Source organism: Chelonoidis abingdonii, chromosome 25 (assembly GCF_003597395.2).
Source record: "Chelonoidis abingdonii isolate Lonesome George chromosome 25, CheloAbing_2.0, whole genome shotgun sequence".
Classification (NCBI taxonomy): Eukaryota; Metazoa; Chordata; order Testudines; family Testudinidae; genus Chelonoidis; species Chelonoidis abingdonii.
Window position 1 is genome coordinate 1217105 of NC_133793.1, and position 23161 is coordinate 1240265.

The 23161-nt window shown below is 50.5% G+C and overlaps 1 protein-coding gene across 1 annotated transcript in view; it reads left to right on the forward strand.

Moving 5' to 3' along the window:
- Positions 1-23161, forward strand: part of EPHA10 (EPH receptor A10) — a 100204-nt gene that overhangs the window by 66775 nt on the left and 10268 nt on the right. Inside the window, exons 6-11 of the mRNA XM_032796273.2 lie at positions 335-459; positions 4330-4492; positions 8013-8121; positions 10685-10740; positions 13485-13610; positions 17328-17513. Of these exons, the coding sequence (XP_032652164.1) occupies positions 335-459; positions 4330-4492; positions 8013-8121; positions 10685-10740; positions 13485-13610; positions 17328-17513 (765 nt within the window). The remainder of the gene's footprint in view (positions 1-334; positions 460-4329; positions 4493-8012; positions 8122-10684; positions 10741-13484; positions 13611-17327; positions 17514-23161) is intronic.

Genomic DNA, 23161 nt, shown 5'->3' on the forward strand with positions numbered 1-23161 from the left:
ACTCTGTGTCAGCCCAAGAGCTGACGTGCCCTTTGTGCTGCAGAAGAAGAGAGTATTTCTGACATGCATTCATAAGTGATCTGTTACTGGGGCACATTTGTATTTTGCTGCTGTGACCAGGCATAGAAATGGGTTGATGATACTGTTCCTCAAGGGCCCAATTCTGCCGCAGCTCTGCGCATGGAAGTCTCCGTGAGATGTCTCTGCATGGCACGGCTGCATGGTCAGACACTATAATTGGGGTGCTGTTTTTCTGGGGTGAGTGATGGGGGAGCCCAGCCTTGTGGGGTGATGGCATTAGTGATCTGCTTGTTTCTTCTCTCTGCTTTTTCAGCACCAGCTCTTGTCGCTGACATCCGCACAGATAAAATTGAACAGAAGAGCATTTCCTTGTCATGGCAGGAACCGGGCTTCCCTAGTGCCAGTAACACTGAGTACGAAATCAAGTACTATGAAAAGGTAGATCCTTTGGAGATTTGTTTCCCATCTTTTCAGTGACATGCCAAAAACTCCAAATGAGAGGTTCCCCTGCTTCCCAGCCAGATTTGTGATACATAGAGCTGTCCTTACCGATGCTGTCTGCATGCCTCCCCTGTAACATTTGCTGTGACCCACTTGCTTTGGAAATCCTCAATAATGGAAAGTGTGTGTGTCTGTGTGTGTGATCACTTTACTGGCATGAGTTTGGGTTGCTCCTGCTACTTACAAGTTCCGCATTCTCTAAATCACCACTACACAATCTGGTTATACACGCTTTAAATTATTTTAGCTATTTTTAGAGTTTATTTTAATTGTTTTTTTTCTGTCTCCACCTGTGAAGCCAGGTTGCATCAGCACTGCGAGTCCTAATAGATAAACCTCCAGGGAGAAAGAATAGAACTTGATCATTTTTAGAGGTTTTTAATAGCTTTTCCTTAAGTGCATTAGAATTCTGAGACTTGTGAGCTTGCAACCTGCTAAGTTAGATATATGTGCTTAGTCCCTTTGGATGAGGGGCATTCCCAGAACTGCAGCAGGATGAGGCTGATATTTTTGGCACTGCTGTATCACAAAATACTGAATGACCTTAAAACTTCAGTGAGTTCAGGACTGACTATTACCAGCAGGGCCTTGAGAAAGGGGCAGGGGCAGGGCTACGGTGTTCGGTTGTGAGTAGGGGCAGGGCCTCGAGAAAGGGGCAGGGGCAGGGCTACGGTGTTCGGTTTTGTCCAATTAGAAAGTTGGCAACCCTATATATGATGAAAATCACTTCAAGCCAGGGGGTGCAGCAGCACCCCAGCACCTCTAGTCCCAGAACCTATGGGATGCTTCTTATGTCTAAATGGTTTGAGTGGTTTGTTAAGCATAAGCTCCTTCTCTGGTGGTGCTGTGCAAGTGATTGGATTCAGGAGAGTGGAGGCTTGTCAAATTTGTTTGTGAGGAGCTTTCCTAACATGAGGCTCCGCTTGGGAGAAGCATGAATATACCCAGGGGCCTGGGACTTTGAGATTCCCAATGGAGAACGCACCTGGACTGTGGCAACATGTGCCTGCTGCAGGCATGTAGAGGCTGTATCTCTGGAGCCCACGGAAAGTTTGTCTTTAAGTTCTTTGTGATTTCTCGGGACAAGGAATACAGCAAAGCCCTCTGAACGGCCATTCTGCCCCACTGAGACCTATTGCCTTAGGAAATGCTACGTCAGAGCGTTTCTGTTCTGGGCTGCCATGCAGGGGCACAGCTTCCCACTCTGACATTTGTCAGCTGCTGCTTTAAAGGTTCTGTCCATCTCAGTCATAACAAGGCAGAAATGCAGAGCTAGCTGGGTAGGTGAATCACATTCCTGGGCCTGGAATCACTAGAGAATGTGCCTGCCAGCTCTGATTACTCCAAGTGTGCCAATACACGTTTATTTAGTCTTGAGAAACTGCCCACTGCTGGTGCCAAGAACAGCCTGCATCTGGGAAGAGCTCTGCCCTCTGCATTCCAGGCTGGTCCAGCAGAGCTGCTCCAGTCAAACATGCCTGGGAAAAGCCCAGGGTTGGCGCTTCCATTTAGGCGACCTACCTAGGGCTCTAGGATTTGGAGGGGCGGCAATTTGGCAGCAGGAGGTCCTTCCGTGCTCCGGGTCTTTGGCGGCAGTTCTGTGGCGGGTCTTTCACTCGCTCCGGGACCCGCCACCGAAGTTCCCCGAAGACCAGGAGTGCGGAAGGACCCCCGCCTAGGGCGCCAAAAACCCTGGCGCCGCTCCTGGAAAAGCGGGTTTAATACCACCCCCCCATCACGGCACTGGTTAATAACAAAGAAATCAAGTTAGACTGTTTGCAAACATCCAGGGTGCTGCCTTCGCATTAGCCAGAATGAGAACAAGTAACTATTTCCCTCTGGCCAAAGAGTAGAACATGGAGCCCCCAGTGGACTCGTTATGCTAATGCTGTGTGACGTCCGGGTCCATCCAGGAGAGGCTGCGTGAGTGAGGCATTGCAGGGCGGGGGCAGCTCCAGACTAGCTCAGCTAAGATGTTTCTAAGTGGACATGTCTTTGCTGTAGTTGGTGCCGTGGCTGAGTGATTCCCCCCGATGCTGTTTGCTGGAGCAGTTTAAAATGCTCCGTTCTCTCCAGGAAACCTGGTTTGTGTGCCAAGCGCTAGGCCACACTGTACAGTCGGGAGGAAGGGCTTCAATCTAGCTGTCCAGCGGCGCTGCTGGCTGTCAGCTGATGGCCCAGCTGGAGTGTGATGAGATTCTGGCACAGAGGTGGTGAGCTGGTGCACAGAGGCCTTGTTGGTCTGGGTAACCCAGGTCTCCCGAGCCCACCTGCCTGTAGCACTGCCCATCATTCAGAGCTGGCTGCAGTTTGCGGAGAAGGCCCTCTCCAGCCGGCCTGGTGATGGCAGGTAATCAGATTCCAGCTGGCGGACGCATCCTCCTCCTGAGTAGTGCAGTGAGTACAGGCGCTGTCTCTGGCCCTCGCACCTCCACCCTGCTCACTGCTTTTCAGGGTCCTCCTGGGCTCTGGCCCGGCTGCAATCAGAGCCCTCTTTGGATAGCCCCATCTCGGTGCCGTTCACTGAGAACCTGCTCATTGCTCAGCCTCAGCCCAAGGCTGAAGGTCCCTTCTTCTCTCCTTGGAAATGGTTCGTAGCACCCCCGGCCCCTGCCAGGGACATGCAGCAGCCCCTGTTTAGTTTAAATCAACCCCTCTCTGGGGACCCAATTACACATTCTCACCCACTGTCCCCGGTCCCAGCCTGAAAGGCCCCTTTGTTACGGGGGAGCTTAAAAAGATGGCCAGGCTGCTGCCAGGATGCACCAATTTGCCTCTGCCCTAACCTGCCTCTGCTCTCACTCAGCCTGCCCCTTCCTTTTCCCATGATTCCTCCAAGAGCCTCTCTGTTCAAGCAGCTCCCCTTCCCATCCAGGGTACTGAGCATGGGACTCCTTGGCCTCTCAGGCAACTCATCCCCCCCAATCTGCCCTGATGCATTTGGGGATCATTTAGCACCTTCCAGCCTGCCTCTCCCTTTGGACTCTTCTCCTCTGATATCCCTTTGGAATGCCGGCATCTTTGGCCAGCAATTCCAGTGACTTCCCAGGCCTGCTTTGAGGCAGCGCCATTGTGCACCCTAGTCCCCTCGAGGAGCTGGGCCCTGTTGCTGGCTTGATTGTGTACTCAGTGCTTCCCCCAGGACATGCCATGCAACCCCTCCGAATGTCCTTCCATAGCCAGACAGGGCTGCCCAAGGTACATCCGCGACCACTCTCTGCCCATCTCTCGGGTTCTTTGGAGATGGTAACTGGGGCTGCAAGGGCGGTAGGGGGACAGGAGTGCCCTGGCTGGCATCTGAGTGATGCACCCAGCACCCTTTTCTGGCTGGAATGCCAGGCTTGCTTAGCTGTTTATTCTCAGCCCCGCCTGGTGGAACTACTTTCTGCTCTATGGCGATTATTAATCATGTCCTATCTGTACAGCCACGCTCAGGACCTCCTTGGAAGTAGAGGGGGAGGGGCTTGGTGTGCACTTTCCCAGCGTGCAAGGTGGGGTGAAAGAAAAGGTAAAGAGGTGAATGGGAGAGGACAGCCAAGGAAGCTGGTATATCACCCCTTTTATAACACCTGTTCCCCAGCCTCTCACCTGTCATGTCTGCTAGGCCTAGCCGTGTTTGTTCACCTTTCTTGTAACTTTTCAATGTAATTTCTATTAATGAGGCGTCTAGAAAACATTTCATTTTCACTAATGGTCTAGTCAGCCCTGCTGGGACCCAGAGGCACAGCGATAAGACAGCTGCTCCACAGATCAGCTAGAGGACAGTTGTCAATCTCCTTAAATCTCCTGTGTTTCATTATTTCATAGGATCAAAGAGATCAAAGTTACTCGACTGTGAAGACCGCGTCGACAGCCGTGACAGTCAGTAACCTCAGGCCTGGCACGCGCTACGTCTTCCAGGTCCGGACGGCGTCAGCCCAGGGTTATGGAAACTACAGTCCTGGCATCGAAGTGGAAACCTTGAGGGAACGTAAGTGCTAGCAGGCCGGTGAGGTGCGTATCGAACGCAGAACACACGTCAGGTGCGTCACTCTGAACTGGAGCAGCTCTATGGCTCACAGTTCATGCCTGAGACTCAACTGACTTCAAGCAGCAGAGTCTGTTCTGGGTGTGGGCCTGTCCCCTAGGGAGGGAGCGGGCCCTTCTGTTGAGTGAGGGCCTATTCCTTCATTCCTAGCTACCCGTTTCCTTCCGATGTCAGAGATTGAGGTAGTGCTAATGAGGGTGCTGGCTTGACAGCCGTGCAGGCTGATGTCCTCAGATTGTCTAACAGAGCAAGTGCAGCATTGACAAGGGTACCCACCTACTTGCTTCTGCCCTGCCCTAGAGGGAGCCTCTAGGCAGTAGGAGGGGAGAATTAACCGGACATCTCTGGGGGTTCTACTGAGCCTGCCAAGGAGGGTGCCCAGTAGGGCCAATTGTGACTTGGTTTTTGTGACATTGACATCTGGATGGATCCCCCCAGTTCCATTACACAGGGGCCACTAAACAGCTGTCAGATGGGAACAGCTGTAGGTCACTGCCTGCTGAACTGCGGAGGGCACTTTACCTGTCTTTCAATCCTCTGAGCCAGGTGGTCTTCACCTAGTGCCACAGAAGAGAGGGGTCAGTTTCACTATTGTCCAGTGGAAACAAAACCAGGGTCCTTCAGATCATTTCACATGGAAGCAGAGCTGGTCTCGAGCCTGTGTCCAGATCAGAGACGGTTGCTCTGCTAGGGCCCTGCTCCATGAAGCGCTTAGGGTGTTTGTCACTTTGCTGACTAGCTGAATCGGCTTCACTGGATTTTGTTGGGGTTTTACTTTTTACAGCTTCCATGCAAACCTGTTGTCAAGAACATCTTATTTCACTGTCTAAAGGAGGGGGTGGGGGAGACGGTAGGTTTCAGTTTAATAACCCACCCTGGCTGGAAATGGAAGTCCAGGGATGGCTGGATCAGTATGAAGTTTTATAGATTGTGTTTAACAGGGCTTTAAATTGCATCCATTAACCACACGGAGACGTTTTCAGAATGAATTGAATCCAGTAAAAGTTGTCTCTCGAATGTCGCTATCTCAGACCTCTGTTCGCCAGCGCAGGAGAGGCACGTATTGAACTAGTGAGGGAGATCATTTGTATGCTATAAATTTTCAGGTGTCTCCCGATGTGACGAACTGGAATGTTCTTAATGTTTTCTCTGAATACTGTGTTGGTGCCTCAGTGTCCCCATGGCAGTTCTTAAGTATCTGGCAGAGCAAAGGGCCAGTGCACCTAAATGCCTGGCAACTCTGTCTCCTAGCAACTGATCGGCCTGGGCTCGTCTCTGCAAGGTGCCACGCTGAAGGTGTTGGAGACAAAGAGGTCAGGTGACCTCCTGGCCCGGGAAAGGAGCTGGCAGAGAGGAGGGGCTGGAGGGGGTATGTTAGTCTGGATGCCTGGCGGGGACGAGGAGTGAATGCAGACCTGGGGTCGGCTCACTGCCCCCAGAATGGACCTGGCCGAGGGGTCCGGTTCGCTGTATCTACAAGCTCTGTTTTAAGACCCTGTTTTTCTATCATCGAATAAACCTCTGTGTTACTGGCTGGCTGAGAGTCACATCTGACTGCGAAGTGGGGGGTGCAGGACCTATGGCTTCCCCAGGACCCCCACCTGGGCGGAACTCGCTGTGGGAAGCGCACGGAGGGGCAGAGGATGCTGAAAACACCCCAGGAGAGACCCAGGAGGTGAAGCCGTGTGAGCTTCTTGCCCTGAACAAGTCTGCTCCAAGGGAGAGGAGGCTCCCCAAAGTCCTGACTGGCTTTGTGGGGAGCAGTTCCAGAGCATCGCCTGGGGACTTCATGACACCCCCATAAACAGAACTATTTCCTTAACATCGGCTAACGGAATGAGGAGTCCGCTAAGGCTGAGAGCTAGAGGTTCCTCTGCTCACCCTGTCAACACTGCCCTTCACTCTGCTCGCATTGGCCCTGGCTGCCAGAACAGCCTCAGCACGTGAATTGGAGAAATAACAATAAGCAGCAGCTCGGACCTGCAGAGAAAGTTTCTTTGCTGGAGGAACCTGAGCTGGTTTAGCAGGAGGAGGGGCTGAGCTGTGGGACAGGGAGATGCTCCAAGAGAGCATGGCAAGATTTGAGACCCAAGTGTGTTTACAGCCTTACCAGGGTGTGGCAAATCCTCTAGTTTTTGTCTAGCTGTGTTTGCTTTGGAAACAAGTTGCCACTCGCCTTGTGAAATCGGAGTTAAAAAACAGCCCTAGTACTGCTGACCCTATGAAAATAGCATGTTGAGCTCCCCTTGCTACCTTTCCACAAGCAGCTGCTGTGACCCCTGCTCCCAGCAGCGGCGGCTGCAGGCGCCAACACACCAAGCGGGTGCCTGGGGCGGCAAGCCGTGGGGGGCGCCCTGCTAGTCCCTGCGAGAGCAGCAGTCAGGCTGCCTTTGGCAACGCGCCTGCAGGAGGTCCCCGGTCTTGCGGCTCCAACGGCAATTCGGTGGCGGGCACGCCGAAGCCGTGGGACCGGGGACCTCCCTCAGGCAAGCCGCCGAAGACAGCCTGCCTGCCGTGCTTGGGGCGGCAAAAGAGCTAGAGCCTCCCCTGGCTCCCAGACCTGGCCTGACATCCGACAGTCGTGTGCTGCTAACACGGGGTCAGCATGAAAGTCACTTCTGGCATTTTGAATGCATCCTGGTGGAAATCTTTTCTCAGCTTCAGCCATCAGGGCAAGGTTGTGGCTTAGACAAAGTTTTCAGACCATGTAACATCTGCAAACTGCTGGCTTAGTCCAGTGCAGTGGGCTCTCAACCTTTCTAAACTACTGTACCCCTTTCTGGAGTCTGATTTTCTTGTGTACCCCCAAGTTTCATCTCACTTGAAACCTACTTGCTTACAAAATCAGATATAAAAATACAGACACATCACAGCACACGGTGACTGAAGAATGGTGACTTTGTACGAAATTTAGTTTGTACTGACTTTGCTAGTGCTTTTTCTGTAGCCTGCTATAAAGGTAGGTAACTATCCAGATGAGTTGCTGTACCTCCTGGAAGACCTTTGCGTACCCCCTGAGCTATGCGTCCCCAGGTTGAGAACCACTGGCCTAGGGCAACGTGCCTGCATTGCAGGGAATGTGCAAGGGGAGGCTCTGTTCCTTGTCTTGGTGCTTTATGATGCAGAAAAGCCTGAACGATTTTTCACCTACCTCAGTCTCTCTCTTGTGTTTTGCCCTAGAAATACCCAGAGTTTTTTGTTCCCTTTTCCAGTTGTGTTTAAACACGAGGGGCCTATTGTACACTGCCAGTGATGCAGGAAGTGCTGTCTGGTGCAGGAGCACCCTGCAGTGTGGCGCTCTGGCGCACACCATGACATTGCCAGGCCCCTGACCCTGGTGCTAGAGATGGTGCAGGAATGCAGCACAAGCCAAGGCAGGCTGATCTGGAGTTGTAACCATGGTGCCAGGTACGTGCAGAGGGGAATACAGGCCTAACCCCTGTTTCGCTTCCCTCCTTGGCAGTGACTGTGGCTCCCAGCGAGCAGAACCCTATCATCATCATCGTGGTGGTTGCAATTGCTGGGCTGATTGTGCTGGTTTCCATGGTGATTGGTGTGATGATCTGGAGGAGGTGAGCAGACTTCGCACCTCTTCTATTGTGCATATGGCAATAGACCAAGGATTTCTGGGGGCGGCTTGCTGGCTTAGTGTGGCTAATGCTCCTAATGCTGCAGCTGAGGGTTGGGGAACACGGGAAAAGAGACAGATCTCTGTAACAGCCAAGTTTTGCCCTGTGGGTTGCGTGTTTGTCTGCCTTAGGGTCAAATCTGCTCATCCAGAGGGACAACACTCGGCCTAGAGCTGTGAATGTCACCTTCCTGTTCCAGACTTGGACTAGCTGGTGTTTGTGCCGGGGATCAAGTGGGGTTACAGGGTTTGGTAGCTGAAAAATGCTTTGGCAACTCATGTATGACTCTGCCCATGGCAGAAGCGGCTGGTGGCATTCAGAGCTCCCCCAGGGACTGGCTGGCCAGTGTTACAAGCTCTCCTGAGTCTGACCTGGCCCAGGCTGTGCTGTTGTCACACACGTGAGTCACTTTCCTGAGGCCAGAGGGTTTTGTGGAACGGACAGTGGGAAAAGCTTAACCTGAGCTGTGCGTCTGCAGCCATTGTGGTGCTCGGCGAACTAGTGACGTGACTGTGAAAATGGGCCTGAGTGGGGGGAATCTGGGAGAATTTGTTGGCTCCAGTTGATAACAACTAAACCCCCAGGATTCTCTGCACTGTTTGCAATGTGGCCACCATGCTGGCCAACTGGAGACCTTCAGAGAGAGCACAAGAGTCTCTGTGCTCCCGGCCGTGTCTTGGAACTGTGCCAGGCTCACATCCTCTGTGGTTCGGGGCATGTGTCACCAGTGGGTCATGCTGGGACATCTCCAAACAGCGTGAAATGCTTCACTTTTCCAACTGGTAAATCAAGGATAGAAATTCCCTTAAGTTAGTTTAGCATTTTTAATATCTGTATTTCTGTCAATCTTCCCGATCTGGGGCTTTTCTAAGGCTCAGGTTTTTGCTTTGGCTGAGTCTAGCTCTGGAGTTTGAGAACGGGTGAAACCCAGACAGCTGGAGTTCCACACGGCATGGGAAAGTATATGAAGCAGATAATTGTGCTATCTTTGGAGCCACTCGCTCCGATCTCCATTCCTCCTGCCAGGGCTGCAGGAACAAGGGAAAGGGTTCAGAGACGCATCAGTATTCGTCTGACAGCTGGGTCAGTGGAACAATCTGTAATTTTTAAATTAAAAGATTAAATTAGCCCCAAATGAGACTAATTTAAATAAATAGAATAATAAAAAATTACAAGTGAAGACTTGAGTGTTGTGTAACGACAGGGCTGGGGTGGGAGCAGGTCACTGTCAGGTCCCTGTGCCCCTTGTTGGAGCGGCAGGGGCGGGGGCGGGGCCGGAGTGGCAGGCTGACCTCCAGTGCACAGAATGCCAGGTTCACACAGGCAGCGAGAGTTCACTCAGCTCCCCATAGCGACCGTTTCCCCTGAATGCCTGGGGTGGCAGAGGAGCAGCTCCAAGGGAGGGGAGGCTTGTTTCCTCTGTTTAGAGTTGCACCATTTGCACGCGCAGGCAGCCCTGGTGCAAGGCTCTGGGCCCCTGCTTTAGAGTTGGGGCAGTTCCTTCCTCCCTCTGGCGTGGAGCTGCTGTCAGTGGGGGGCTGAGGTGGGAAGTTGCTTTATTAACCAAATGGCATCTGGGGCAGCCTCACGCTCTGGCTCGGTCCTCACTGGGGCCCTGCTCCCTTGGACACCAGCAGGACTTTTGCCACTGCCCGCAGCCAGTGCAGCATCAGCCCAGGGAGCACAGCTCTGCCCTGGGCAGCAGGGAGGGGTTAGGTGATGACTGGCGGTCCATAGGAGCTGGCTTTGTGTCTGTGCTAACAGGAGACCCTGAAGGTCAGAGCAGGGATCTGACTGTCGCACTGCTATTGCCACGTCTGAAATTCTGGTGATTTTGTTGCTTGCCACATTGGGGCGAGTCCATCCATCCCATGGCTTTTGACTAGCATCTTTCCTAAAAAAAGGGTGGTGTCAGGCTGAGATTACAGGGGTGGGGACAAGCGAGCAAATATCCTGCCTGCAGCAGGGCTTATCTGCACCTGTCACGGGATGTGGACATCTGAGTTATCCACATGACTGGGCTAGCAAATGCTCTCAGTGTGTCAGGTGTCCGGTGCCCATCAGCTCAAGTGTGCTGGAAATGACCTGAAGACACTGCTCTGTCATTATCCCTGGGAGGTCGGAATTTGCCTTTGTGTTGCGGCTCCAGATTTGACCTGCCCTTTGTTGGCTTCCACCCCAGCCCCAGATCAGCCAGTGCCCACTCTGCATGGTTTGCCCCCGTCATTTGCTCGTCTGCAGAGTAACCCCTAGGCTTTTCCACACCCACTGCTGAAGCTGCAACTCCACATCCAGCCCCTGTCTCTGCAATTCTCTCCTGCCGGGCTTGGGATCACAGAGACCACAGCGGTTAAGCGTACAGGTTTGCTTGGCCCTGGCCTTTGGCTCCTTGTGCTGGTGTATTCTGGGGGGTTGGACAGCACTCTCGGGCCCTGGTATTTGAGGCTTTGTATCCAGTGGGAGAGTCACACTTGAGGCCTAATGTGACTATTGCTTCTCATTGCAGACAGTGTGGGTACAGCAAAGCCAGCCAGGACGGAGACGAGGAGCTGTACTTCCATTGTAAGTGATGTCAGGCCACTGGGCTGTGTCTGATTGTGTGGGGAGCTGTGGATTTACTGTCATTAACAACCCTGCTCTCTGCAGAGCAGCCCAGAATCCTTCCTTTTGAAGTGCTGTCATCCCGTGTTAGCCCAGAGAAGGCCAGCTCAGCACAGCAAGGCTCTCCGGAGACAGCTGGCTTGACAGCTTCGTAAGCCAGTGGCCGTCCTTCCTGTGCACAGAGCACTGGCTGCTCAGGGAGGTCACTGACATGCGACAGGAAATGGAGATGCTTTCAGCTTTCTCGAGGGCGTATGAATTATTCTGTCAGCTTTTCACATACAGCTACGGGAGAGCGGGAGTTTTTCTGGGGCATCTCTTGATTATCAAGCAGTGATAATTTTACAGACAACTGTTGTCAAAGGAAATGCAAATGTCAGAACTGATGAGTGTATTTGATTCCTGGCATATGCCGGTTAAGCACACACCTACTCTTCTGCTCCCTGCAGCATCTGAGAGGCAGCAGAGTCTGTACGCTTTTCAGACAAGCCTTTGCTGCTGTCATCTGCTTTTCAGAATCTGTGATTATTGCTGAGCCGTGCTCCGAAGCCTGCTGAGAGTTTTCCATACAAAGCAGGGGGTGATGAAGGGCAGCAGCTGGAGTTTCTTAGGCTGCCTGTTAGTGATCTGGGTAGGGAGGAGGCTGCTCCTGGTGCCCTGATCCCAACCTCAGGTGCCGTTATGCACAGGCAGGACGCCAGAGGAACCGCGTGCATTATATTTACTCTTTGGAATTTGTGCTCAGTAGACGTGGGCTTGGCCTTCGCTGCTGGTTTGATTGCCCAGTGGGAGCACCACATGCAGCAGGCGCAGCCCTCTGCCTGTTCCCGAAATGCAGAAACTCAGCAGGTCTTTGCCCCTCTGGGTTGAGCAAGACAAACCCCTGAGGTCAGGGCACTCAGTGCTGTTGTGTTGGGAGCAGGGGCCCCAGGAGCAGCAGAGCCAACATGCTCCTGTCTTTGTTATTTGTTCTGGGAATTTGAAAGGAAGGTTTACAGGAAACCCACACGGGGCTGCTACAGTCCCCACCCGCGCTGTGCAATGTTCCTTGTAGCTGGGTCACTCTCACTGCACTTTGTTCTCCTGGGCTTGGTCCGGCAGTCAGTTACAATTTAGCAGATGGTAGCGGCCTGTGGGGGAGGCTTTGCAATCCATGCTGCTGATCATCGGGACCTGGAACAGCTTGTGGTTATAATGATGCCTGCTGGGGGACTTGGACGTCGAGCCGGTCAGATAGGGGAGGGTTAACCTGGGAGGCAGATCTGCTTAGACTCGAGGGGCTGCTCCTTGGGTTCAGAGGCATCATCCCTGTTGGAGCTGGGCTGTGTGAGAATGAGCAGAGGGGACGATTCCCTTTCTCCCTGTAGGAACTTGGTAGCAAACTGACAGGGCCAAGTTTCTCAGCGGTTTTAGCTAATGCCGTGTGTCAGTCCCAAGAGGCAGGAGGTTCCTGCCGTGGCAGATCAGGGGAGAGGCAGCACGTTTGCTCCATCAGTCCTGATGCTGGAAGCAAAGCTCCTTCTGTGTCCAGACCCGGAGAGAGCACTCCCAACTATGCTCCCAGGCCTGTCCTGATGGCAGTTCTGACCAGCCAACCCCCACCGAGAGCAAACCTGACCTGTAGCTGGAGCTGGCTGTATCTCGAGAGGTGCTCTGGGGCTAAAGCAATGAGGAGAGGTGCTCTGTCTATCGGAGCAGTGATACTGCTGGTGATTCAGAATCATACTGTGGCAATATGCTGTAGCCTGAATGGATAGTGTGTCCTGGGGAATGGAAGCCTGGTCCCTGGCTTCAGTGATTGTTTCCCTAGATGACAGGAACAGCTGCCTGCCTCACTTCACTTCATTAACAGTGTACAGGGAGGAGAGGACAGTCTCTTTGCCAAATGTAGTTTGGGGTTGTGAGCTAAAGAGCAGCGCCTTGCAAAGATCTCCCCAGTGCGGGAGGGCTGGGAGCAGCGGTGCATACTGTAGATTGTAGAGCCGCATGTTCTTTTCCACATCACCTTGCTATGCGGACAGGAGGGTGGCTCCGCAAGAGTCCTCAGGTGGCACAGCTAGAGGATACAGGTTTGTAGGGTCCTAGGGAAGTTATTGTCGAACTTTGTTAAGCTGAAGAGCTAATTGCCTGTTTAACAGCAATGTTTTTGAGTTAAATTAAATCCAGATGGATGCTGTTGCTCCAGTTCTGAGTCCGGCTCCTGCTGCTGCTCCCACCCCCTGCAGAGGCCTCTGTCCTGGTGCTCTGGGTGCTACAGAATATTGGGTTTTTCGATATTTACGTGGAGCACTTAGTGTTCAGCTGAGATGTGAACACCAGCTCTGGGGTGACTGTGACCGGCTTTCTCTGAGCTGCTCTCTCAGATCCTAAAAGGGGACATGGTGTCCGGAAGGAAATCTCTGGGCGTGGATTAGCTGTGCAGGGCCTCTCAGTGTGGGCCCAATTCGTGTCATGAGCCCCAAAGCACCGCTCAAAGCCCGGGGAACAAAGAGCAGCAGCAGGAGTGGGATGGGCTGGAGATGGCGAGGGGAGAGGGGGACCTGGAAGGGGGTTTCACAGTGCTGGCAGGTAGAGAGAGGGGCAAAGGTCCTGCCAGTTCACACTCTGCTGCCTTTCTCAGTGGGGTCCTGGCTGAGCAGAGCTTCACGGAGGTGACACAGGGTTTTCTTCTCACACACTCTATTTATTCCCCCTCTTTGCTGTAGTTAAGATACCAACCAGGAGGACGTACATTGACCCTGACACCTGTGAAGACCCCACACAGGCCGTGCACCTCTTTGCCAAAGAGCTCGACAACTCGAGTATCAAAATCGAGCGGATCATTGGAACAGGCAAGTATTCTTGTTTGAGACGCTGCAGCGTGGTTCCTGGTGTGCTCTGCAGAGAGGCATTCCTGCTGGGCCGAGGACCCTGTGCCCCAGGGACACAGCCATCAATCTGAATAGGAGACAGTGTCCTCAGCCCATCCGACGGGCGTTGGGTGTGGATTTACAGCCTCACAGGGAGGGAGGGTTTCTAGCTCCTCTTTCACCCCAAAGGGGTAATTCCCAGCAGGGTTCCCAGGGCTCCGTGCTGCAATCCAAGGCGGAGGCAGGATTTCTAGGTGGAGCAGGTCACAGCCTACCTCCCAGCTCAGTTCTTCCCCAGCCTCTGCCCTGTAGCCCAGCAAGTGCTGCTGGCACCTGTCCTCAGGACCTCAGCCTGCCCCCAGCTAGGAGTCAGTGGGAGTGCAGTGAGAGCTCACTAGTGCTCTGGCAGGTGCTGGGGGGCCTGCGTTCCGAGTGACATCGCTCTCCACCCCAAAACCCTTCTGCACGCCCAGGTGAGGGAGTGTGGCCCAATTCTGTGTAATCCCCAGTCTGGCCTCGGGGTTTGCTGGGCACGGAGCCCTAGTGCAGCTCTTGCCATTAGCGGGAACTTAAACAAAACTGTAAATCCATTTTGTGAGCAGTACGTTGCGTCAGCAGCCAAGAGTTTTCTGTTTTAAAAAGCAGACGTGTGTCCGACTGGCTGAGCTGTCAGTCGCTTTCTGGCCCCTCCTAGGGAGCCAGCAGGGCGGAGAGTATGAAACAGACACAAAAACTCTGAAACCCTGCCTGTCCCCCCCAGGACTAGAGTTCCTACTGCTGACTGTGAGAGACAAGAGACTGGTGCTCAGACACCACAGGCATGGGGCTGTATAAGCACTGAATGGAGAGATCAAATGTCACTTGAGCCTTTTCTAGATGACAAAATGATCCTCCAAACCCTTGTATCTCAGCTGCCTGCAGGGACTCAAGGAGGCTGTGGATGTTACTGGGGTGTGCAGAAAAGGCTGGCTGAGGTGTGGATCTGGGTTCTGGGTCACAAGTCTGATGCTTTGCATTCAGGGTTGTGTCAGGTCGTTGTTCTGTGCAGCTGTAAGGAGCTGGTTCCAGAAGTGCTACTTCTCCACCTAATGCAGTTCGTGAGTTTTAGACAAGTCATTTGTGAATAGGCTCCTGTCCGAAATAAGCAGTGTCAGCCTCTGGGGCATGGGGACCTGCTTAAACAAGCTTTTAACCCAGACCTTTTCCCTGCAAATGTGTTCCAAGGTGCTCCTCCGCCACCCAGGAGACTGAGCCATATCAACCTGTTCACAGCGCTACTTAGCTGAGATCGACCACATCTCCTGGCTCTGTAATATGGTGTCTCCTTGCATTATTGCCGGTGTATAAATACAACCCTCAGTTTTCTTTCCATGGTGAGGTTTCTGTGGGAGCTGCCATGTGCTAGGAAACAGATACCTGGTACTGACTAGGGTGGAGAGAGTTGAACTGTGCCACACACTTGGATGGTGGTCATGACAGGACCTCGCCAGCTGTAGGAAGAGCAGCAAGTGTAAACACCTCACTTGCCCCATAGCCCTCGCTGCCTTGTCTTGCGTGACTACTCGCTGAGTTCTGGGGAATGAGGAGAAATGCAAGAACTCACAGTGCATCCCACTTGGGCTCTGGATTGTTCAACTCCACTCCTCCTGCCGGAGAGGAGGATCTCACCTGAGACAGGCCTGGGAGGAAGGTGGAGAGTGGCGCCCTCGGAGGAGAACTGAGTCCCAGCCTGCAGCAGCAGTCAAACCCGTCAGTGATTGTAAAGGAAGGAGGCACAGCCAAGGCAGACGCACAAGATCCCTGGGAATGACTAAAAGGATTGTGATTTTCACCTGCTCCCTTGAACCAAGAGGACAAGGGCTGGGGTGCCTGTGAATTGCTGCTATGTGCACTGAGGGGACCGCAGCAGGTACCAGGGTAGGAATGAATCTCAGCAGCCCATTGTTACCTGCTTGGCTCTTTATAGGATTCTGGGAGCCTCATCAGGGTTTTTAAAGCCATTTCCATATTTCCTGCTACCGGCTTCATTAGGGATTTTCAGTCTCACTGTGTCCTGGTCAGTTCTGTGTGCTCGTAGCAGGGAGAAACAGAGTGCGGTTCGTTAGTATTTTGTACGTGAGCTTGATTTAGTGTCCCCGTTTATTTTCCTCAGGCAGAGTGTACAGTGATGTGACTAGCATCTCATAGAGAACGTCAACAATTATCTGCTTCTTAGCAGGTTGACAGCAGCATAAAAACTATTTATGAATATGCTAACTCAATGTTTTATTGATTTTCATCGACTTTACAGCCTAAAACGTCAAAGCAAATTAAAATCCCTGCAGCTTTAATTGCTAATGCAAGCGAGATCTGTGGAGGCCCTGGTATGCTGGTATGCTGGGTGTCATCTTCCCAAAGAGAAGCTCTGTAACAAAAAAACCAAAAACAAAAATCCAAAAACAAAAAAACCAAAAACACGACAGTTGCAGGGGAGTAGCTTAAGTAGCAGCTTAAATATTAACATGGAAATACACAGTGGAGAGCACAGGAGTCTTCGCAGCCATCTGAGCAGAGAAACTGGCCCAGTGATTCTGAACTTTTAGCAATAGATCATTAATGAAAAGGTAATCCAAGGAGGGTAGGTTTTTTCAATAGGAGGAATGTAGAATGTTCCGTATTAGTCTCCCGTGTTACCTACTGGATACCTGTCTCTCAGATCAATAAAGCTCTTCATATCCATTGGCTTTCCCTGTAAAACCAAAGTTGGTCTTTTCTCATTAAAATTTATCACTTTGTGCTGCCGCATTTGTGACTGAGAGGAGCAGAAAGTTCTGTCTCAAGTGCTGATGAACAATGCGTGGCCCTGACTACACTTCCTGTGGGCAGGAGGTTTGGGAGTGGAGAGAGTCAGAGCCCAGTGAGGACTGTCTCGATCTCTGGGAGATAATCTTCCATTCATGGGAAGCACTTCAAAAGTGCAGTGTGCACTTGGTTGGTGCATCAGGGGAATGGCCTAAGCAGCCAAAGGGAGCAAATTGCATCATGTGTTACTGCACCTGCTAGCTGGCACTGAAGTGTTTCAAAGTCTGTGTGTTCACAGCTAGTCACGATGCCCCCCAGAAGTGGGAGAAGATGGTAAACTGAGGCTAGGGTGAGAATTTTTAAAGGCACCTTAATCCACCTTCCTGTGTTGTGGGTGGATATTTCCCCTGAGCATTTCTGGCCGTACAGTTCCCTGCTATGTCAGAGCAGAGCCCATCTGCCTGATTAGCCAGGTACTCAGACACCGGCTTCCCGCACCCCAGGACCCGCTTCTGTGCTCCCAGATCACAGTGTTTGCAGGTCCAGAGGCAGAGGTCCTGCTCGGGGATGTGGGGCATGAGGAAACGCTACTAGAAGGGGAGCTGATTTTCTACAAGAGCAGCACTGCTCCTTGTCCCATTGCGCAGCAGCAGATCTGTGCAGCGCTGTTCTGCGCAGTGAGATTTGAAGATCTGAGAAAGCCATAAATAAAATCAATGTAGCAATAGTTCCCATTTTCAGGGCCTGTGAGTGACCGAGAGAGCAGCTAGCACAGCTCCTAGAATGACAGTATGAAAATAGTCCCGTGTGGCGTTCTCTTGGGATGTTAACTCTCTCAAATGTCTAACCACAGGTACGCTAAATGGCTGCGCTCCTTTAGCTGGAAACACTCTAATTCCCATCTCTCCTATGGCACAGGAGAGTTTGGAGAAGTCTGCCGGGGATGCTTGAAACTTCCCAGCAAGAGAGAGCTCCCGGTTGCCATCCAGACCCTTCGAGCTGGCTGCTCAGACAAGCAGAAACGCACCTTCCTGGCAGAGGCTAGCACCATGGGCCAGTTCGATCACTCCAACATCATCCGCCTGGAGGGCGTCATCACCAGAGGTGGGGCTCATTAACTCTGCATGTCATGGGATGCAAACTCATTGCATTCCAAACAGACCCAGCTGTGTGGTATACCTAGTGCTCCTGGCATGCACTGCACCCACAGCATTGGTTTGAGCTAATCTGGGTTCAAGCAAGGCATTTGTGTGAACCTTCCCCTTCTGAACAGTAGCTCTGCCACCCACTTCAACCCCAAACGGCACCACCATCTTCTTATTTGGTCCTAGGTCTCTGGCACAATCCCACGTGACTTCCTTTCTGTTCCAAATTGTGCGTGGTTTGGGGGTTTTTTAATGACAGGGCCAATTAATCTAGGACGGCACTCGCCAAACCCATTATGACTAGATCCTAGAGCTAGATCTGAATCCAGTCCTCATGCACGGAAAGCCTAATGCACTAGGATCACTCACCATGCATCCACCCCCTCACTTTCAGCTTGAAAAGTTTTTATTCCTGTCCCCTCTCTCAGAGAGAGGGCTGAACCCCAGAATACTGGCAGCTTTATGCTTCGTTGTAGTGGCTTCACTCACTATCCTTGCAGTTTTAACAGTGTGCGATTCTCAGAGTGAAGGCAAGAACATACAGTGAATGGTCACACAGACCCCTTCATCCAGGGCACCTGAAGCCCTCCATAAAGGCAGGTGTATATTGTCATAGGGAAACTGAGGCATGGGGAGGGGCGAGGACTAGACAACACAGACTGTGCCTACACTAGACTTTTCTGCCAGCTGTTTCCAAACACACTCTCACCAGCTGATCACCACTGTGGTAGCAATGCTGGGAGTGCTTGGCTGCTGACTTGTATCCCCTGCTCAGAGTAGGCCTGCATGACGTGGTGGTGAGAATGCCGGTGGCTGCCGGTGTTTTGGCTACAGCTAATGGTAATAACAATAGGAAATGTTGAGGACAAAATAGTGCCACAGACCAGGAGTCTGTCAGAGCTACAATGGAGACCAAGTGCCCAGGCTCCAGCTCGCCGGCTGTGGAATCACTACGTGGAGATGTTCTGGACCAGAGAGATGTGCGTTACATGATGAGACTTTATGTTTAACACACATACGAGACGGCTGTAAAAACACCCTCTCCACACACAGCAATAATGACATGTTTGCTTCAGGTTACGACACAATTCCAAGTCTTGTGTAACTCAGAGTGTTTATGGGCTGATAACGATGCAAGTTGGGCAGCGTAAGGGGGATGTGCACAGACAGCCAGTCTGCAACTGCATGGCACTTACTCTGACCGATAGATACAAAGTGATTCCAGCATTATTACACAGTTATTAGTGCCCAGCAAAATGAAGCGATACGCTCCCTGATCTGATTTTTGTGGCAACAATGTGGCCTCATTTACTTGGTAATTTAAAAGCAATAGAAAGCAATGCTGATTTTTTCTTAATTACCCACCATGGAGTTTGCAGGAGTCTCGCCTTTGAACTAATCTGGTAATATGCTCGAGCAGTTGTTTAGCAATGTGATTATCTGGTGCTGGACAGTCGCCCTCTGGAAGCCAAATGTTTGCTTGTGTTGGTTTTTATTATTTTATGGTTCTGATGCTGTTTAATCAAATTTTTTCAGCTAGATTAATAAAGCCAGGGAGTCAAACTGGGTTATCAGCAAAACCCAACTCTTTTCATAAAAGCAAATTAAAATGAGAGTTTTGTCAGCAAACAGATGAGCGTGTGGTTGCTGTCTGTTGCTGGGGGGAGTGGGTGTTCTCTGTCAATCTGAGGAAGGTGTAGTTAAATATGGAGAAACATGAACACGCATGTTGTTAACCATGCTATTTATAACACAGGGGATCAGCTTCTGTTTTAACATAGGGCCCGATCCAGCTACCCTCACTCACATACTTTTCTACTGAAAGTGTTCCTAGCAATAGTATTTAATATTCCTCCCCAAATCAAGAGCCAGGGCCCCTTATGCTGACTGCATTCCTTGGGGTGAGATCCATGTCTCCCTCTGAGATGCCAGTCTTGCGCTTGCGTCCATGCAGGCAAAGCAAACTGCAGGATTGGGGTCGAAGATATGAGAGAATCAGGCCCTTAGAGTTTAAGCCGCTGTGTGCAGTACAGATGCACAGAAATCTATCCTCTGATGGTCAAGTGCTTAAGTACCCCTAATTATATCCATTCCATTTCCTACCTTTTACTAATGTCTTCGTCAAAATACTAAGTGTGTGCTGGTTTTGTGGGTGTGTGAATTATGCCATTTAGATGAACAGCTCCACCACTGATAGTTAGGTAATCAGAAACACTAATTAGTTGCTTTCATTATATGTTTGTGATAGAGAATTCTTATTACCCCCACCCTTGTCCCGATTTTTCACATTTGCTGTCTGGTCACCCTAAGGCAGCTGGCATGCAGATGCCCTGGCCCCTACTGCCTCATTGTTCCCGTCTGTCTGCATCCGTCTGTTGCCTCTTGTCTTACTCTTGGATTATAAACTCTTTGGCGGGGGTGGGTTGTCTTTTTGTTCAGTTTGTACAGGCCCTAGCACAATTGGATCCTGGTCCATGAACTGTGCTCATAGGTGCTACCACAATACAAATGATAATAATTCCTGTGTGAGAGCAACCATCTCTGGGAAAGGAAGCCATCCATGAGCGGGCACAGCAGATCAGCCAGGCCTCAGTCTAGCAACGCCCCAGCTTTGCTTGGCATTCCCCTCAAGCCCAAAGAAAAGCTCCTCCGCTAGCATAAGATAAAAGCTGAGCAGTGGGCGGTAAAGTCCTTCCCGGCTACCAGATGTGCAAGGCCTCCTCGCTGAAGATAACAGAAGGGTCACATGCACTGATCACCACCCCTCAGCATGTCTCTCGCCCTGAGCAATTGCACCCTCCTCACTATTAACGGCCCTTTTTCTGTGTAGTTCCCTCCTTTTCTGTTTGGCAGATGTGATCTTGTTTCAAAATAAATGAATCATCTAGTTGTGACTCTGGAGACATCTCAGGATCTGATCACCTCAAAAACCCACATGAGCTGTGTGTTCCCATCATTCCCACAGCTACTTGATATTCATGAAGCATTTCACCATAGGAATTGTATAGTAAGCCATGCTTTTGAAAGCCCTAATTCATTGTTCTCATAGCAGAAAGTTGAAGTCTGTGGATGTAAAATCTGAAGGATGGCTGGGAGCTTGTTGAAAGGGGGAAAAGAAATGTGTTTGTGCTTTTTTCAGCTGCCGATGATACTGGAAGGAGGCCAGGATTATTGCTATTTATTTATTTTAAGGTTTCTTTTTCTGTCTTTTTACCGGAGAAATATCAGGAGTATGAAGTCATGTCTGTCTTGTTTTTTGGAGGTCCCACTGCAGCAGTGGTTCTCAACCAGGGTGTCATAAATGGATAGGTAAGGTAAGGGTTAAGTTTCTTTTACCTGGAAAGGGTAACCAAACACCTGACCAGAGGACCAATCAGAGAACTGGATTGTTTAAAGTCAGGGGCGGGAATTTGTATACCAGGGGTCTTTGTTGTTTGCTCAGCTGTGAGTAAACAAGGTTTCCTCCTAACTCCATCTTATCTTAAAGTTTCTTCTAAACATCTGTAAGTACCCAGGGAACGCAAAGTAATTCGGCTATGATGATCTTTGTGGTGTATTTACCTGTATGTTGATTTGTTGGACTGGTTTAATTGGGCTATCTTTAAATCAGACTGTTTTTTCATATCTTCTTATAAGCAAGAGCCTGTATTGAGTTTCTTAATGCAAGATTATTGTTTTATATTTTCTTTCTATTTTTATATAAACTTTTTCTTTTAAAACGTGTGGAAGTTTCTTTTCCTAGGGAGGCAAAGGGAAGGGAAAAGCCAGGCTGTGAGCTATTTTCCTATTGCTTTCAGGGAAGGAGCAGGCTACGGGGCAAGAGACAAAGAATCATCTCTGTTCTCTTGTGGTTGAAGTTTTTTTCCTGTTACTGCTACGAGAGCAGACACGGGGGAAGGCAAAGCCAAGCTGGTGGCATTTTGCATCTCAATTGTCCTGAGGGTAGAGAACGCTTATCGCTTGGGAAGTAGAGAAACCGGTTTCTGTGCAAGGCGGGGAAGGAGGGGAGAAGGGATTTTTTCCCCTGCTTTTAGCATCCAAGGGATTTGGAATCTGGAGGTCCCACCCAGGGAGGGTTGGGGACACCAGAGAGAGGAAAGGGGGAGGTCAGGCCCCCTAAAGTAAATTACCTACCTGACCTGGTGGCAGCCCAAATACCCAAGCTGGTAGTGAGCTTGGGGGAGTTTCAGGTAAGCCCCCAGACTTTTGGACGCAAAAGTCCAGGTTTGGGACAGGACCAGACTGTGGACGCTAAAGTTCAGGTCTGGGACTGGGAGGCTGAATTACCACACAGGGGTACACAGAGGTCTTCCGGGGGAACATCAGCTCATCTAGATATTTCCTAGTTTTACAACAGGCTACATAAAAAGCACTAGCGAAGTCAGTACAAACTAAAATTTCATATAGACAATGATTTGTTTATTCTACTCCATATACTCTATTCTGAAAAGTAAGTACAATATTTATATTCCAGTTGACTTATTTTATAATTATATGATAAAATCAGAGAGAGAGAAATTTTTCAGTAATAGTGTACTGGGACACTTTGTATTTCTATGTCTGACTTTGTAAGTAGTTTTGAAGTGAGGTGAAACTTGGGGTACGCAAGACAAATCAGATCCTGCAAAGGGTACAGTCATCTGGAAAGATTGAGAGTCCCTGCACTGGAGGATCTAGAGACCTGAAGCAGGACCTTTCATAAATTTGTAGAGTTTATATCCAAAAGGGACCATTCCGTCATCTAGTCTGACATCCTATATATCACAAGCCAGTAAATTTCACCCAGTTGCACCTGTACTGATCTGGATTACTTCCAGAAAGGCATCTAGTCTTGATCTGAAGATAAGAGAGGGAGAAGCCACCACTTCTCTTGGTAGTTTGTTCCTTTGGTTAATCACCATCACTGTTAAAAACATGCCTGATTTCTAATGTGAATTAGTCACCCATTGGGTCTCGTTCTGCCTTCCTCCACTAGATGAAAGATTCCTTCAGTGCCTGTTATTTTCTCCCCCTGAGGGTCCTTGTAATAGAAATCAAGTCTCTTCTCAATCATCGTGTGGATAAACTGAGGAGATTCAGTTCTTTTAGTCTCTAACTGTCAGGCATTTTCTCCAGCCCATAAATAATTCTGTGGCTCTTCTTTGCATTCTGTCCACTTTTTCAACATCCTTTTTAAAATGTGGACACCAGAAGTGGACACATGACTCCAGTACTGGTCTCACCTGTGATATATTCAGAGATAAAATCACCTCCCTGCTCCTTCTCACTCTTCAGCCAAGGATTCCATTAGCCCTTTTTGCCCCAGCATTGCACTAGGAACTCCTGTTGAGTTGCTTGTCCACTGTAACCCCTAAATCCTCTTCAGAGTTGCTGCTTTCCAGGATGCCAAACCCCATTCCATAGGGATGCATGAATGCCTGGTTCCTAGAGGGATAACTTTGCATTTGGCTGTATTAAAACGCTGTCTTTAGCTACCAATGGACTGGAAAGTACTTCATTGTTCTCATGTGATATGAGCATGTGATCCTACTTCTTTCAAAATATAGAACAGAAAAATTCATTTGACACTTCTCCCTTTTAGGAATCATTATTTACAGTTTTATCATC